Below are 18,118 nucleotides of genomic sequence, written 5' to 3'. Positions count from 1 at the left end.
CTCTGCAGTCATGACTTTATGGGATTCTTCTTAAATAAAATTGATTCTATTAAAAAGAAAATCTTTGACATACTCCCGAAGATGATTACTTCATCCTCAACAAGAGAGACAACATTGGAAATAACTGCAGAACCTGATATGTGTTTGGACTGTTTTGATCCTGTGAAGCTTCCTGAGTTATCGGAAATATTAGCTTCATCTAAACCTTCAACTTGTAAGTTAGACCCAAACCCAACCAAATTATTTAAGGAAGTGTTCCCTCTGATTACCAGCCCCATTTTAGATATGATTAATCTATCTTTAGTAAATGGTTATGTACCACAGGCTTTTAAGTTAGCTGTAATTAAACCTTTACTTAAGAACCCTTCGCTTGATTGAGGTGACTTGAAAAATTACAGACCTATATCCAATCTTCCATTCTTATCTAAAATTCTTGAGAAAATAGTTGCTAATCAAATGTGTGAGCATTTACACAGCAATGACCTGTTTGAAGAGTTTCAGTCAGGCTTCAGAGCTCATCATAGCACTGAAACAGCTCTGCTGAAAGTCACTAATGATATTCTTATGGCCTCAGAAAATGGACTTGTGTCTGTACTTGTTCTGTTAGATCTCAGTGCTGCATTTGATACAGTCAGTCACAATATTCTCTTAAAAAGGCTGGAATATGCTGTAGGGATCAGGGAACAGCGATAGGCTGGTTTAAATCTTATTTGTCTGACAGATTCCAGTTTGTTCATGTTAATGATAAATCATCTTTAAACTCCAGGGTTAATTGTGGAGTACCACAGGGCTCAGTACTTGGGCCAATTCTCTGTACTATATATATGCTTCCAATAGGTCAAATGATCAGGCAGCATGGGATAAATTTTCACTGTTACGCTGATGATACTCAGCTTTACTTATCCATAAATCCTGATGAGCCCAACCAGTTAGATAGACTACAAGCATGTCTTGAAGACATAAAAACTTGGATGACTTAAAGTTTTTTGCTTCTAAATTCAGACAAGACAGATGTTGTCGTCTTTGGACCGGAATCTTTAAAAAAGAAACTGCTTAGTCAATCACTTAACCTGGATGGCATTAAATTGACCTCCGGTAATAAAGTAAAAAACCTTGGTGTTATTTTTGACCAGAACATGTCATTTAAATCCTATATTAAACAGGTTTCTAGGATTTCCTTCTTTCACCTCCGGAACATTGCCAAAATTAGAAATATCCTATCCAGGAGTGACGCTGAAAAACTAGTCCATGCATTTGTTACTTCAAGGCTGGACTATTGTAATTCTTTACTATCAGGATCTCCACAAAATGCAGTTAAATGCCTTCAGCTGATTCAGAATGCTGCAGCAAGAGTTCTGATGAAAATTAAAAAGAGAGATTATATTTCTCCTATTTTAGCTTCCCTTCATTGGCTCCCTGTTAAATTTAGAATAGAATTTAAAATTCTCCTCCTCACATATAAAGCCCTTAATGATCTAGCTCCATCATACATCAGAGATCTGTTTGTTTCATATGTTCCTAACAGAGCACTTCGTTCTTAGACTGCAGGTTTACTGGTGGTTCCTAGAGTCTCTAGAAGTAGAATGGGAGGCAGATCCTTTAGTTATCAGGCTCCTCTCCTGTGGAACCAGCTCCCAGCATTAGTCTGTGAGGCAGACAACCTGTCTACTTTTAAGGCTAGGCTTAAAACTTTCCTTTTTGATAAAGCTTATAGTTAGAGTGGCTTAGTTTATCAGGGAGGGAGCCTTCCTCCCTCCCTGTTGGTTGGAGTAAGGTGGTGTCAGGTTTAGCCTAAACCGGCTCAGTTATGGTTGAGGTCCAAACACACCCTCCATTTCTGCTACCTGTATGACCTCTTCTCTTTTCCAATGGTTATAATCAGTCTGACAGAGAGAGGTATCCCAATCCTTGTGGTTTTTAGTATAACAATGACCATCAGTGGGACCCTTTGTGGGGTGCCTTGAGACGACATTGTTGTAAATAAGCGCCGTTTAACTAAATAATCTGAAGTGAAACTATCTGTGTAGTTATGCTGCTGTGGGCTTAGGCTGCTGGAGGACATAATGACCACTTTCACCCTCTTTGCTACATTCTCACACTACTCTTCAATTTTGCATTATTTGCTGTTATTTTAGCTTTTAACTTTATTCTCTCTTTTCTCTTCCTAGAAGCTACACATGGCCTGGCTCTGTGTCTGCCTGTGACACCTTTCTGGAGAGGGGAATCGTCCGAGCTTCTGCTGGCAACAACTTAATGCTCACCCTCTACCGATGATCCACATAGCCCTGTCTTTTAGTGTTTAACCCTTTCTCTCTCCTAGACATGGCGATTGACTGAGCTTAACTGTAACTGATTATATGTGCTCTCTTTCAGACTCTAACCTTGAAAACTGGCTCAGAGTTTATCTGTTCTTTCTTTCTAGGTGAAACGACTAAAGGAGCTACATCCATTAACATTTACTTTTCCTTCCCATAGAAAGTACTCCTGGATCAGTGCTTCTGTGTTCTTTTTGTGTCTCTGCTCTGTTCTCTCAAACCCCCAGTCAGTCGTGGCAGATGGCCGCTCACACTGAGCCTGGTTCTGCTGGAGGTTTCTTCCTGTTAAAAGGGAGTTTTTCCTCTCCACTGTCGCTACATGCATGCTCAGTATGAGGGATTGCTGCTAAGTCAACGCCAGTGACTGTCCACTGTCTCTACATGCTCATCCGGGAGGAGTGAATGCTGCAAGTCACTGACTGGATGCAATCTGCTGGGTTTCCTTAGATAGAAAAACTTTTTATCCAATTTGAATAAATAACTAACTCTGACTGCACTGTTCAATGGTTAGGATTAATTGGAATGTATGTACCTGACTGATGTGAAGTGCCTTGAGACAACATGTGTTGTGAATTGGCGCTATATAAATAAAACTGAATTGAAATTGAATTATGTTCAGGCCTTGTATGATTTATATAGATTAATTATTTGTCGCTCCACTTTGAGATCATTTCAACACAACTGCAGCCAGTATGTCTCCCCAGATTGGTGTTTGCAGAGATAAACAGAATCAGGGATGCGTGAGATCTGGCAGCTCGGTTCATACGTAATCCCACTTTATGACTCACTCATTCTGGATCCGCCGGCAGAAACAGAGACATCTAGTGTTGGATTGTCAGTATAACACTCCAGGCTTATGTAATGCTTGGAATTTACACTTCAGGCCCCATTTCCATTTCCATTTCCATGCTTCTCGACCCATATTGTCATAGATTTACCAGGACACATGATAAGTCACAAGTTAAAATGTGTTATGAGGTTATTCAAATCACAGATGAATGCAGCGATTGTTCCACATCATGTCAGACCACACAGTTAAAAACATGCAATACGTTGTTTCTATTGGAGAAGTCCTCAGAAAAAAACACAGCTACACACTTTCTGGAGGCTGTGAACAGCATGACTACTCCAAATGATGAAAAACCTCAGCACAGATTCACGACCCTCACAAACATTATGTAATATGCTGGCGTTATGCAATCACAACAAAAAGCGGGAGCTAATGATTGGAGCTGTGGCAGGAAAACAGATCCAGCATAGTGCTGCTGACTCATCTGAGTTGACATGCATCTATGAAGCTGGAAGTTGTTTTCTGTGCTCATTTGGAGGATGTGCATTTCGGGGTCTCAGTGAAATGGACGACTGTGCCATGGTTGTCTGATTCAGAAGGTGTGCAAAAAAAAAAAACAACAAAACTGCATTGCGTCACAGCAGGGAGCAGATCAAAAAGCGAGAGAGAGGGAAGAGAGACGGGATGGGTTGGGAGGCAGGGTTGCAGCCAGCCAGGAGGGAATACAGAGAGGGGTGTGTCCTCACTGACCTAGTTAGAGCTAAATGGAAACCCCCGCCTACTCCTCCTCCTCCTGGCCATGTCACTGACATGTAAAGGGCACTTTCAAACTGTACAAGCAGATAAAAGTGAATGCATGAAGACAGAGATAGGATCCCTGATCGGTGTGGAAGATAGAAACAGAGATCCACTAAAACTAACATAAAATACTAATGGAAAATATCTAAGGGAAAACCACATGGGCCTAAACAGATTTCAGACACATTAATTACAACAATGGACTGCATTGTAAATGTTGAGCTGCCTCATATCCTGGGCAATATTTGGTTGTTTTTGCCTTTATTTGCACAGAACAATATATGTGAGGCATAAGGTGGCTTTTAATAACATCGGAAAGTAATAACTGCCAAAACGCAGACTAATAAACAGGATTTAATCTAACATCTCCTGGGCTTTTTTCTGACTTTGCTTTCTGCAAATCTACGTTTTCAGGGTTGCTGCAATGTTATGTGCAGCAAGACCAGCTGAACGAGTAAATACATAGGATTGAATACAAATGCTCTGCAACTGCAGAAGGAGACAAGTTTGGCCATCTTCATCTACAGAGCCTTACAAAAGTTCCCATATCTCTTGAATTTTGCCACATTTTGTCACATTACAACAACAAACCTCAATGCATTTTACTGCAATGGATTTTTGTGACAGGGCAACACAAAGTACTGCTTGATTGTGAAGTGGAAGAAAATGTATATGTATGTTGTCCCTTTTAATCTTTTACCCCTAAATAAAACTTGGTGAAATCAATTTCCTGCAAAAGTCACCAATTTAGTAAGTAGACTTCCCCTGTGGGGGCGCAGTTGGTAGCACTGTTGCCTTGCAGCAATAAGGTCCTGGGTTCGACTCCCGGCTTGGGGTTTTTCTGCATGGAGTTTGCATGTTCTCCCTGTGCATGCATGGGTTCTCCCTGGGTACTACGCCTTCCTCCCACAGTCCAAAGACAGGCCTGTTAGGTTAATTGGTCTCTAAATTGCCTTTGTGACTGAGTGTGTGCATGGTTGTTTGTGTGTTGCCCTGCGATGGCCTGGTGACCCGTCCAGGGTGTACCCCACCTCCCACCAGTTTCCCCACGACCCACTGTGGAAGAAGCGGTATAGAAAATGACTGACTGACTTCACACTGTGTGTAACTGCTTTATGGAGGCCTTGAAGGCTTTTTAAGTAACATTATCAAAAAATAGCATCAGTATCTGTCATGGCAGCCTAAAATGATAGGCTGTGGAGGAGCTGCAGAGATCCGGTCTTTCAGGACAAGCTGAAGGCTGAGGCTGATCCAATTGGCAAATATTCAACTGAAAACCACACAGTGGCATGCAAAAGTACACATTTTTAAACCTATTAAACATTTCAATGTTTACACGCTTAACATAACAGGTGGAGGAAACAGTTTTTTAAAATTTTGTCAAAACCTCTCTCAGTAAAAGTAAAAATCGCAGGTCTGTGTGTCACAAACAAGTATTATTTATCAATACAGACAGAGGTTTCTGTTAAGTTTTCTAAAATGTTTATTATATTGCAATGTCACGGCATGTTTCACAGTCTATTTGTACTTTCTATTCTCTGTTCTCAATCACTCCTTGAAATTTACCTATTATTGCTGTAAGCAAGAAGCCAGTACTGAATCCTCTTGCATATTTAAGTAATAATTACCACAAACTGTAGATAAGCTCATGAGCTTTCAGCTGATCTGGAATTTTGTATGCCAAGGTTCATTCAACAGACCTCATCAAGCAGAGGAGAAAAGCAAAATTTTCCACTTTTAATTCCTCTCTAATGGCTTGTTCCTAAAACTCATTTCCTAAAATACTGAAATGATTTATTACCAGCTCCAAATAAATAATAAAAACCAGATAATTTCCAACAGAGAACATTCTGTTCAAACTGGTTTACTTGTGGTTTCTAAAGTATTCAAAAAGGAAGTTGGGAGGTGGTCAGAGTGTGGGTTCACAGACAGCTACTATAACATATAATTTTTAATTTCCAATTCAATTATTTATAAGGAACATTGTTGTGCCCCAGGCATGGGATGAAATGTGGACTTAACAGTACACACAAAGACACTGGTAAAAATTCTCAATCCCTAAATGCACTGCAGTACCCTACTTTTAGTACAGCCCAGGAAGGAGGAGTCACAGCTACAATCCATGTGATGTCATGCAGCCACTAACAGAACACTTCTCCCAGCTGCACCCTCCATCCATTCATCCATTGTCTTCCGTTTATCCGGGGTCGGGTCGCAGGGGCAGCAGCCTAAGCAGAGAGACCCAGACTTCCCTCTCCTCAGTCACTTGGGCCAGCTCATCTGGGGGAATCCCAAGGCATTCGCAGGCCAGGTGAGAAACATAGTCCCTCCACCGTGTCCTGGGTCTTCCTCTGGGCCTCCTCCCGGTGGCATGTGCCCGGAACACCTCAGGGAGGCATCCAGGAGGCATCCTAAACAGATGCCCGAGCCACCTCAACTGGCTCCTCTCAATGTGGAGAAGCAGTGGCTCTACTCTGAGTCCCTCCCGGATGACCGAGCTTCTCACCCTATCTCTAAGGGAGAGCCCAGACACCCTGTGGAGGAAATTCATTTTGGCCACTTCTATCTGTGATCTTGTTCTTTCGGTCTTGAGTCAAAGCTTATAGATGAGGGTAAGAACGTAGATTGACTGGTAAATCGGAAGGTTTGCTTTTTGACTCAGCTTTCTCTTCACCACCAGTAAAGCGCCCACATCACTGCTGACACAGCACCAATCCGTCTGTCGATCTCCCACTCAATTTTTCCCTCATTCGTGAACAAGACCTCAAGATACTTGAACTCCTTCACTTGAGGCAGGACCTCCCCTCGACTCGGAGAAGGCACTCTACCCTGAAACATGGCCTCAGACTTGGAGGCACTGATTCTCATTCCGGCTGCTTCACACTCGGCTGCGGACTGCTCCAGTGAGAGCTGTACAGGTCCTTCTCAAAATATTAGCATATTGTGATAAAGTTCATTATTTTCCATAATATCATGATGAAAATTTAACATTCATATATTTTAGATTCATTGCACACTAACTGAAATATTTCAGGTCTTTTATTGTCTTAATACGGATGATTGTGGCATACAGCTCATGAAAACCCAAAATTCCTATCTCACAAAATTAGCATATTTCATCCGACCAATAAAAGAAAAGTGTTTTTAATACAAAAAACGTCAACCTTCAAATAATCATGTACAGTTATGCACTCAATACTTGGTCGGGAATCCTTTTGCAGAAATGACTGCTTCAATGCGGCGTGGCATGGAGGCAATCAGTCTGTGGCACTGCTGAGGTCTTATGGAGGCCCAGGATGCTTCGATAGCGGCTTTTAGCTCATCCAGAGTGTTGGGTCTTGAATCTCTCAACGTTCTCTTCACAATATCCCACAGATTCTCTATGGGGTTCAGGTCAGGAGAGTTGGCAGGCCAATTGAGCACAGTGATACCATGGTCAGTAAACCATTTACCAGTGGTTTTGGCACTGTGAGCAGGTGCCAGGTCGTGCTGAAAAATGAAATCTTCATCTCCATAAAGCTTTTCAGCAGATGGAAGCATGAAGTGCTCCAAAATCTCCTGATAGCTAGCTGCATTGACCCTGCCCTTGATAAAACACAGTGGACCAACACCAGCAGCTGACACGGCACCCCAGACCATCACCGACTGTGGGTACTTGACACTGGACTTCTGGCATTTTGGCATTTCCTTCTCCCCAGTCTTCCTCCAGACTCTGGCATCTTGATTTCCGAATGACATGCAGAATTTGCTTTCATCCGAAAAAAGTACTTTGGACCACTGAGCAACAGTCCAGTGCTGCTTCTCTGTAGCCCAGGTGAGGCGCTTCTGCCGCTGTTTCTGGTTCAAAGGTGGCTTGACCTGGGGAATGCGGCACCTGTAGCCCATTTCCTGCACACGCCTGTGCACGGTGGATGTTTCTACTCCAGACTCAGTCCACTGCTTCCGCAGGTCCCCCAAGGTCTGGAATCGGCCCTTCTCCACAATCTTCCTCAGGGTCCGGTCACCTCTTCTCGTTGTGCAGCGTTTTCTGCTACACTTTTTCCTTCCCACAGACTTCCCACTGAGGTGCCATGATACAGCACTCTGGGAACAGCCTATTAGTTCAGAAATTTCTTTCTGTGTCTTACCCTCTTGCTTGAGGGTGTCAATAGTGGCCTTCTGGACAGCAGTCAGGTTGGCAGTCTTACCCATGATTGGGGTTTTGAGTGATGAACCAGGCTGTGAGTTTTAAAGGCCTCAGGAATCTTTTGCAGGTGTTTAGAGTTAACTCGTTGATTCAAATGATTAGGTTCATAGCTTGTTTAGAGACCCTTTTAATGATATGCTAATTTTGTGAGATAGGAATTTTGGGTTTTCATGAGCTGTATGCCAAAATCATCCGTATTAAGACAATAAAAGACCTGAAATATTTCAGTTAGTGTGCAATGAATCTAAAATATATGAATGTTAAAGTTTCATTATGACATTATGGAAAATGATGAACTTTTTCACAATATGCTAATATTTTGAGAAGGACCTGTAGATCATGAGTTGATGAAGCCAATAGGACCACGTCATCCGCAAAAAGCAGAGACGCATCCTATGGCCACCAAAACGGATCCCCTCAACATCTTGGCTGCGCCTAGAAATTCTGTCCATAAAAGTTATGAACAGAATCGGTGACAAAGGGCAACCTTGGCAGAGTCCAACCCTCCGACTTACTGCTGGCAATGTGGACCAAGCTCTGACACCGTTCGTACAGGGACCTCACAGCAAAGGGCCTGGTATCCCATACCTGTGGAGTACCCCCCACAAGATTCCCTGAAGGACATTGTCGAACGCCTTCTCCAAGTCAACAAAGCACATGTAGACTGGTTGGGCGAACTCCCATGAACCCTCCAGGACCCTGCTGAGGGTATAGAGCTGGTCCAGTGTTCCATGGCCAGGACGAAAACCACACTGCTCCTCCTGAATCCGAGGTTTGACTATCCGATGGACCCTCCTCGCCAGTACCCCTGAATAGACCTTACCAGGGAGGCTTAAGAATGTGACTCCCCTATTGTTGGAATACACTCTATGGTACCCCGCTTTGAATAGGGGGACCACCATCCCGCTCTGCCAATCCAGTGAAACTACCCCCGATGTCCCTGCGATGCTGCAGAGTCGTGTTAATCAACACAACCCTACATCCAGAGCCTTAAGGTAATCTCATCCACCCCCGGGGCCTTACCACCAATGGACTTTTTAATCACCTCAGTGACCTCAGCACCAGAGATTGGAGAGCCCGCCCCAAGGTTCCCAGGCTCCGGTTCCTCAGTGGCGTTCCAGTGCCGTTGGGATTGGGGAGGTCTTCGAAGTACTCCGCCCACTGACCCACAGCGTCCTGAGTTGAGGTCTGCAGCACACCCTCTCCACTGTAAACAGTGTTGGTGTTTACAGTGTATATATATATATATATATATATATATTTATATATATTTATATATATATTTCCTGGTCCCGTTTATAATTTTTATGGACTGGATTTCTAGGCGCAGCCAAGGGCCAGAGGGGGTCTGGTTTGGGAGCCAGTGGATTTTGTCTCTTCTTTTTGCAGATGACGTGGTCATGCTGGGCCCCTCTAGCCAAGACCTACAGCATGCACTGGGGTGGTCTACAGCCGAGTGTGTAGCGGCTGGGATGAAGAACAGCACCTCCAAGTCCGAGGTCATGGTTCTCAACTAGAAAAGGGGGGTTTGCCCTCATCAGGTTGGATGGGAGTTCCTTCCTCAAGTGGAGGAGTTCAAGTATCTTGGGGTCTTGTTCCCGAGTGAGCAGAGACTGGAGCGGGAGACTGATGGGTGCAGCTGCCACAGTAATGGGGACACTGTGCCAGTCCGTTGTGGTGAAGAGAGAGCTTCGCTTTTCAACTCAGCTCTCGATTTACGGGTTGGTCTACATTCCTACCCTTACCTATGGCCATGAACTTTGGGTCATGACCGAAAGAACAAGATCCCGGATACAAGCGGCTGAAATGAGCTTGCTCCGTAGGTTGGCCGGGCACTCCTTTTGAGATAGGGTGAGGAGCTTGTCCATCTGGAAGGAGCTCAGAGTAGAGCCGCTGCTCCTCCACATAGAGAGGAGCCAGTTTAGGTGGCTCGGGCATCTATACCGGATGCCTCCTGGACACCTCCCTCAGAAGGTGTTTCAGGCACGTTCCACCGGGAGGAGGCCCAGGGGACGGCCCAGGGGTACTCCCCCAAGATAGGGGAGAGGGAAGTCTGGGTGTCTCTGCTGAGTCTGCTGCCCCTGCGATCAGGTCCCGGATAAAGCAGAAGATGATGAATATGAGTATATATCTATATATATAGATAGATATATATCTATCTATATATAGATAGATACACATATATATATATATATATATATATATATATATATTTACAATGTGTTTTTGTTTTTATAGAATTTTTGAATTTATTCCATATGTTTGCTGTTCTGAGAATGCCAGTGCTCAAATCACTCTTTCATCTATTGCTCTAATACCACTGGCATATCGAGCTGTTCACAGGACAATACTTGACAGACTGAAAGTTGTTTGGTTAAATATAAAAAAAACCAAACCTAAATACATTATTGCACAACAACATACACTAACAAACATGTAAACAAGTTAAACGTAAATATACCAGATTAAGATAAAAGGCCTGTTTCATTGATAGGGTCTGTCTCGGTAATACTTCAGTATTCCAACAGTTCAATAATCCCACAGAGGCATGAAATGCAGTTTTGAAAGGTTTACATTAGACTTGACCCTGTATGCAAAATAATTAAAATTCGTAGACTAGCCAAGGTGAGACTGTCAACTCTTGAGACCATATTTTCAAACTCTGAAAGTGTTCCTATGTGCATAACATCTTGTTTTAGTTGTTAAATTAAACTAATGATTTGAATTAACTTTTTAATTATATTCTAGTTTACTGAGATCTTCTTTTTTAGAGGGCTTGGGTTTGGTATCTGCGTGTCTTTCTTAGGTCAGATGCATTATAGAATCTATTATGCTAAGCAGCTTTTTTACCCTAATCACCTTCCTTTGCTTTAAAGCAACAAAAGAAACAAATCTTCATATTTGTTTGGAGGTTTAGTTGTTTAAAGATTCTGGAGAACTAGCAGCATGTGCTGCTCCAGTTTGAAGGAGCACGCACTCAACGTCAAACACATCACACAGGAAATCATAAACCACAAACAGAAAAAGCTTACAAGCAAAAAAGGAGATAATCTACATAAGACAAGCTGATAAGACCTACAGATGCATGCAACATGCAGTCAGAAAAAGTGATAATCAAGAAAGCAGCTCCCTTGGTAAGTTAGTTTATACCTTTTATTTCGGATCATTTTGATCAAAAGATTGATGCTATGTATTTTCTACCAGCTGATTTTAGCTTCATGTACTATAAATGTGTTGAATATCAAGGAAATTGCACCTTTTCATAGATTTTTAATAGTCTCATCATTTGTGAGCTGAATGGATGGATTATTGTGTGATTGTGGAGAGATATTTCCTTACCTGATCATCTTTTAATCAAAGATCAAGCTGACTGTTTTCTAAAAATAATTTTATAAAGGGTGGTTTCTTACGAATAAAGTGCAGAATGTGTTCCTGGGACACCAGTGCCACTAATGCAACAAACAACACCTTTGCTGTTGGTGCATCTTGCACCAAAATTGCCCTTGAGGCCATAATGAGGTCTTTCCCTAAAGGCCTAGTATCACATGTAAATGTATGAATTTCAACAATGAAAAAACTATTTTTCCTCAAATAAATGCATTTATCGTTTAGCAAATAGAAATAATTTTTGTAATCCTAACTGGCCTAAAACATAAAATCTTAAATCTATTTGAATGTGAGAAAATAAGGTTATGTGTCTTTTTTCTGGTATGCGTAAATATCTTTTTGTTTGCTGACAGACATTCAAGACAAACTGGACAGATTACTATAAACATCTTATCAATATTATCAGTGATCAGCTCAGATCATGCTAACTGCTTTTTTATGTTTCTTTACTCTTACAGATAAAGTAAAGAATGTGCACAAACGCCACAAATGGCTCTGATGTTTTGTGCTACCACAACATCCCTGAGGGTTTGGCTTACAGTCTTGTGTTTCTCCTCGGTCTCCTCATCAATGGTGCGGCTCTGTGGGCCTTCATTGCAAAGCGGGCCGCCTGGACCGACTCCCACATCTACATGCTGAACTTGGCTCTAGCTGACTTTTCCCTCATCCTTTTCCTTCCCTTCAGGATTTATGACGCCTTCTACTGCCTGCCTAAAACTTTCCTTTGCACTTTCCTACTTTTCATTCATTACATCAACATGTATGCCAGCATCCTGACCACGACTGCCATCAGCGTCCACCGCTACCTGACCATTAGGTTCCCTCTGCAAGCAAGATCATGGAGGAGGAAGAAGGAGGCAGCGGTCTCCGTCTGCTTGCTCATCTGGGTGTTTCTGGTGTCAATTGCTATTGTATTTCGTCAAGATAACTATCCTGAAAAACTCTGGACATGCTATGAAAGATGCAAAAATCGTCGTCTCCATCTGCAGTTTACTGTGCTCCTGTTGTCTTTCGGCTACCTGGCTCCTCTGATGACAATTGTGTTCTGTTCCAGTCGGATCATTTGTATTTTGGTAAAAGAGCAGAACAAGTCAGCGGAAATGAAAAGCATTGTTGGTATAGTTAAGGCAAACATGACTGTGTTTCTTATCTGTTTCACACCGATCCACATTGCGTTTGTGATCGGCTTATGCTATAGCGTGCCATCAGACTGGAGGTCCATATCTTTACCAACTCATTTGTATTTACAAGTGTCTGAGTGGATCGCCTCCACAAACTGCTGTTTTGATTCCATCAGCTACTATTTCTTATTAAAAAGGTTTTATACATAAAAGAGTGGAAGAACGAAAAAGCACTGTCATGTTCAACGTTCAACAGAATGTATAGTTACATATTTTTTATAATGTGGAGCATACTTAAAACTAGTTAAGATGAGTAAAATGGCTTAAAATTAATTTTATTGCAGCACTGTGAATTTCTGAAAATACAGCCTTTAATTTGAGTATATTAATGTTCAGAAATATTTCTTTTTTTTTTTTTTATTACTATGGTCTGTGTTTGATGTTTTAGATCATTATCCTTATGAAAGAACCTCTGACAACTTACTCACTGGTTTACAGGCAGGGGTTCAGATTTCTATTTAAATTTGTCTAGTTTTTCCAAAAGTTTCTTATGGCATGCTAACAAGGTCCTAAGGTGATCTGGAAGAGAAACAGGCCCACAGCATTGCAGATTCTCCTCCGCCTATAATTGGAAATGAGGTACTTCATACCTCATATCCATGTTATGTATCATGCTAGACCCACCTAGAGCTTGTTGCTGAAAGCCCAATTTTATTCTTATTATAGCTATAGTAAGACAGAAAATATTTTACTGTAAATATTTCAAATGAAGAAATATGTAATCTTTGAAATGCTTTTTAAGTGATTAAGTACGGTGGCCGGGGGGTGCAAAACACTTCAGAAAACAAATTTACATTTCAGAAAATAAATTTACATTTCAGAAAACACTTGTAAATGTGTTTTCTGAAATGTAATGAAATGTTTTCAGAAAACAATTTAACAAGATGCGAAACAAATTTACATTTCAGAAAACAAATTTACATTTCAGAAAACAAATTTACATTTCAGAAAACACTTTTACATTTCAGAAAACAAATTTACATTTCAGAAAACTAATTTACATTTCAGAAAACAAATTTACATTGTAGAAAACAAATTTACATTTCAGAAAACAAATTTTAATTTTAGAAAACAAATTTACATTTCAGAAAACACTTTTGCATTTCAGAAAACAAATTTACATTTCAGAAAATCAACCGGAAAGGGAATGTACCAACGCCGAGGCTGACCCGGAAGTCAGCCTCAGGGCTGCATCCTTCGAAGGCCGTATTTGTAGGGCGATTACGTTACAGCGCGGCGACGAAGGCTGTCCCAATTCATGAATCATTCCGAGCAAATGCTGCCAACAAATGTGTCCTTATTTTGCCCAATTTGAAGGATGGGTCGTGAGTATCCTTCGCGGCCCATCATTTCCCATCATTCATTGCGGGTCGAAGCGGATTGGTCAAGCAGGGGAAGCCATGGCGGACCATAGCAACAAAAGCTGTGAGTAAATTGTGGAAAATTACACTTTCTGTGACACAAATTAACTTCTACAATGTTTTTAGTGTGGGAATATAACTATGTAGACGTGAAATATCTGCTTGATTTATCTGGACATCGCTTAATTTCAAATGTGCTCCGACGTGTTCGGAGTTTTCCGCTCCGATAGTAACCGGCTCGCCTTGCCAGCCCTACCGGCGGTGGGGCGAGCTAAACTTGGAGAAATCTGACTGGACTATCGGCACTAAGCTCCCGCTGGCAGTCATCACAGTGAACGTTTAACACAAGTGATTTCTAACAGTTTATGTTATTATTAGGCCCGAGCAGGAAAACTGCAAGGGCCTATTGTAATCGCTCAAATTCTTATTCTTTCTTTCTTTTTCTTTCTTCTTTTTTCCGGGGACTTTTGGCGGGGCAATATGGGGACTTTGCCATACCCCAAAACTCACCAAATTTTACCCAAATTTGTCCCCCGCATGAAATTTTCGTTCTTTAATGTCGTCGTCAGTGGGCGTGGCCAAACCACGTAGCCACGCCCCCAAACGTGAGATAGGCCGAACCGTAAGTCGTGGAGATCTGAAATTCGGCACAATGCCAGAGCTCCTCAAAACAAGAAAAAAAGTCTCTTGGGGGTATGCCCTAAAATGCACAGGAAGTCGGCCATTTTGGGTCAAAGGCCGATTTTTGCCCGTTTTTCACTTTTACTCACCTCGAACTTTAATGAACTCCTCCTAGGGATTTTGAGCTATCGGGTTCATATTTGGCCTATATGCAGGTAAAGGATGGGGGATTAAAAGTTATCAAAATCGTGAGTTTTTGAACATGTTTAGGGGGCGTGGCCGGGGCACGAACTTGGCGTTTGAGCCGAAAGTGAAAAATTGCAATAACTTTCCCGAAAAAAATACAAATCACACCAAAGTTGGCATGAAGGAGAGCCTTCGGCTTCCCGACGATCCTATGGGGTCATATGCTGAAATCATCAAAGCCACGCCCCCTCAGAACCGGAAGTCACTTTTTTCACTTGGAAAGGTGCCTCTGTGACCCACTTGTCCCAATCAACTTGAATCTGTGTCAGAAGACAGATAAATAGTGGGTCTAACTTCGTGTGAAGCACAGTTACGTTTCATAAAAGGGCGTGGCAAGGGTGGCAAAGTAGGACGTCACGCCATGGCCATACGTTTGGCTTTAATTTCCACATACATCATCTGATCTGCACCAAATTCCATGTGATTGAACCTAGTCCAGTCCTCAACAGAGATCTGATGACATATTCGGTGGGCGTGGCCTAATTCGTACACAGCGCCCCCTAAAAAATTTCAAAAAATCAGCCCCAAGCCATTCTTTGACCGAGAATTCTGAAATTTGGTACACATATGTAACTTCTCAAGACCTACAAAAAAGTTTTTTGGAGCATTGGTCCAAACACCACAGGAAGTCGGCCATTTCGGATTGAAGTTGCCATTTTTACCATTTTTTGGGCGATTCTAGCCCGCATATCTGAGCGAACTCCTCCTATAGATTTTGACTTAGAAATTTGAAAATCACTCAGTATACTCTTAAGGGATTGGGGATCAAAAGTTATCAAAACCTTTTTGATACATGAAGGCGTGTGGGCGTGGCCACGCCTCAAAATATGACTTCTCGCCACAAAACACTACATTGATATAGCTCCTACAAGGAAAGTCACAGACAAATGAAACCTTCTGGGATTGATCTGCCTCTAGGCCTCAACAATATTCACTGATCAGATGCTGACATCATCGAAGCCCCGTCCCCTGAGAACAGGAAGTATCACGTTTTCCTTTACAGAGTCAATGTTTGATGTTCTTCACCTAATCAACGTGAAACTGTCCCAAGTAACAGATAACATCATGGTCTTAGACAGTCGCCAGTACTTACTGCTGTAGCTGGAGGGTGTGGCTATGATGGCGTGGCGAATTTTGATGTCACGCCACAGCCATACATTTGGCTCTAAATTACACATGCATGGTCCGAATCACTCCAAACTGAATATGCTTGATCTTTGTCAGACCCCAAACAGCTCTATTGGATTACATTTAAATCTGGATCAACAACGCCCCCTAGGACACTTCAGAATCAGAATCAGAAAAGCTTTATTGCCAAGTACGTTTTTGGACATACAAGGAATTTGTTTTGGCGTAGTCGATGCAATACAATACAAATTAAACAGTATAAACATATCTACAATATAATATAAATATATGTGCACAGTTTTAAGTGAGTGAGAGTAAATATAGAGCAGTATAAGATGCAAGAGCAGTACAACAGTGGGCTTCAAGGGCTACAGGTCCTTCTCAAAATATTAGCATATTGTGATAAAGTTAATTATTTTCCATAATGTAATGATGAAAATTTAACATTCATATATTTTAGATTCATTGCACACTAACTGAAATATTTCAGGTCTTTTATTGTCTTAATACGGATGATTTTGGCATACAGCTCATGAAAACGCAAAATTCCTATCTCACAAAATTAGCATATTTTATCCGACCAATAAAAGAAAAGTGTTTTTAATACAAAAAACGTCAACCTTCAAATAATCATGTACAGTTATGCACTCAATACTTGGTCGGGAATCCTTTTGCAGAAATGACTGCTTCAATGCGGCGTGGCATGGAGGCAATCAGCCTGTGGCACTGCTGAGGTCTTATGGAGGCCCAGGATGCTTCGATAGCGGCCTTTAGCTCATCCAGAGTGTTGGGTCTTGAGTCTCTCAACGTTCTCTTCACAATATCCCACAGATTCTCTATGGGGTTCAGGTCAGGAGAGTTGGCAGGCCAATTGAGCACGGTGATACCATGGTCAGTAAACCATTTACCAGTGGTTTTGGCACTGTGAACAGGTGCCAGGTCGTGCTGAAAAATGAAATCTTCATCTCCATAAAGCTTTTCAGCAGGTGGAAGCATGAAGTGCTCCAAAATCTCCTGATAGCTAGCTGCATTGACCCTGCCCTTGATAAAACACAGTGGACCAACACCAGCAGCTGACACGGCACCCCAGACCATCACTGACTGTGGGTACTTGACACTGGACTTCTGGCATTTTGGCATTTCCTTCTCCCCAGTCTTCCTCCAGACTCTGGCACCTTGATTTCCGAATGACATGCAGAATTTGCTTTCATCCAAAAAAAGTACTTTGGACCACTCAGCAACAGTCCAGTGCTGCTTCTCTGTAGCCCAGGTCAGGCGCTTCTGCCGCTGTTTCTGGTTCAAAAGTGGCTTGACCTGGGAATGCGGCACCTGTAGCCCATTTCCTGCACACGCCTGTGCACGGTGGCTCTGGATGTTTCTACTCCAGACTCAGTCCACTGCTTCCGCAGGTCCCCCAAGGTCTGGAATCGGCCCTTCTCCACAATCTTCCTCAGAGTCCGGTCACCTCTTCTCGTTGTGCAGCGTTTTCTGCCACACATTTTCCTTCCCACAGACTTCCCACTGAGGTGCCTTGATACAGCACTCTGGGAACAGCCTATTCGTTCAGAAATTTCTTTCTGTGTCTTACCCTCTTGCTTGAGGGTGTCAATAGTGGCCTTCTGGACAGCAGTCAGGTTGGCAGTCTTACCCATGATTGGGGTTTTGAGTGATGAACCAGGCTGGGAGTTTTAAAGGCCTCAGGAATCTTTTGCAGGTGTTTAGAGTTAACTCGTTGATTCAGATGATTAGGTTCATAGCTCGTTTAGAGACCCTTTTAATGATATGCTAATTTTGTGAGATAGGAATTTTGGGTTTTCATGAGCTGTATGCCAAAATCATCCGTATTAAGACAATAAAAGACCAGAAATATTTCAGTTAGTGTGCAATGAATCTAAAATATATGAATGTTAAATTTTCATCATGACATTATGGAAAATAATTAACTTTATCACAATATGCTAATATTTTGAGAAGGACCTGTATATCTCCCTCATTCATCATCGGATCCACTTGAAATGTAGTATACATGATCATGAGTTAATGATGGACATTTTGACACAGTCAATAGATGATTTTGTTTTAGCCCCACCCACAAACAAACAAGC

General features: G+C 42.1%; 1 protein-coding gene across 1 annotated transcript; it reads left to right on the top strand.

Moving 5' to 3' along the window:
• The first annotated feature begins 11,164 nt into the window (after positions 1-11,164).
• gpr35b (G-protein coupled receptor 35 b) lies at positions 11,165-12,977 on the top strand. Its single transcript, XM_047369288.1, has 2 exons — positions 11,165-11,223; positions 11,935-12,977. The coding sequence occupies exon 2, from the start codon at positions 11,947-11,949 to the stop codon at positions 12,805-12,807; it is 861 nt and encodes a 286-aa protein (XP_047225244.1). The 5' UTR covers positions 11,165-11,223; positions 11,935-11,946; the 3' UTR covers positions 12,808-12,977.
• The last annotated feature ends 5,141 nt before the right edge of the window (positions 12,978-18,118 follow it).

Source organism: Girardinichthys multiradiatus, chromosome 6 (assembly GCF_021462225.1).
Source record: "Girardinichthys multiradiatus isolate DD_20200921_A chromosome 6, DD_fGirMul_XY1, whole genome shotgun sequence".
In the NCBI taxonomy this organism is placed as follows: domain Eukaryota; kingdom Metazoa; phylum Chordata; class Actinopteri; order Cyprinodontiformes; family Goodeidae; genus Girardinichthys; species Girardinichthys multiradiatus.
This window is presented reverse-complemented; position numbering and strand designations above follow the sequence as displayed.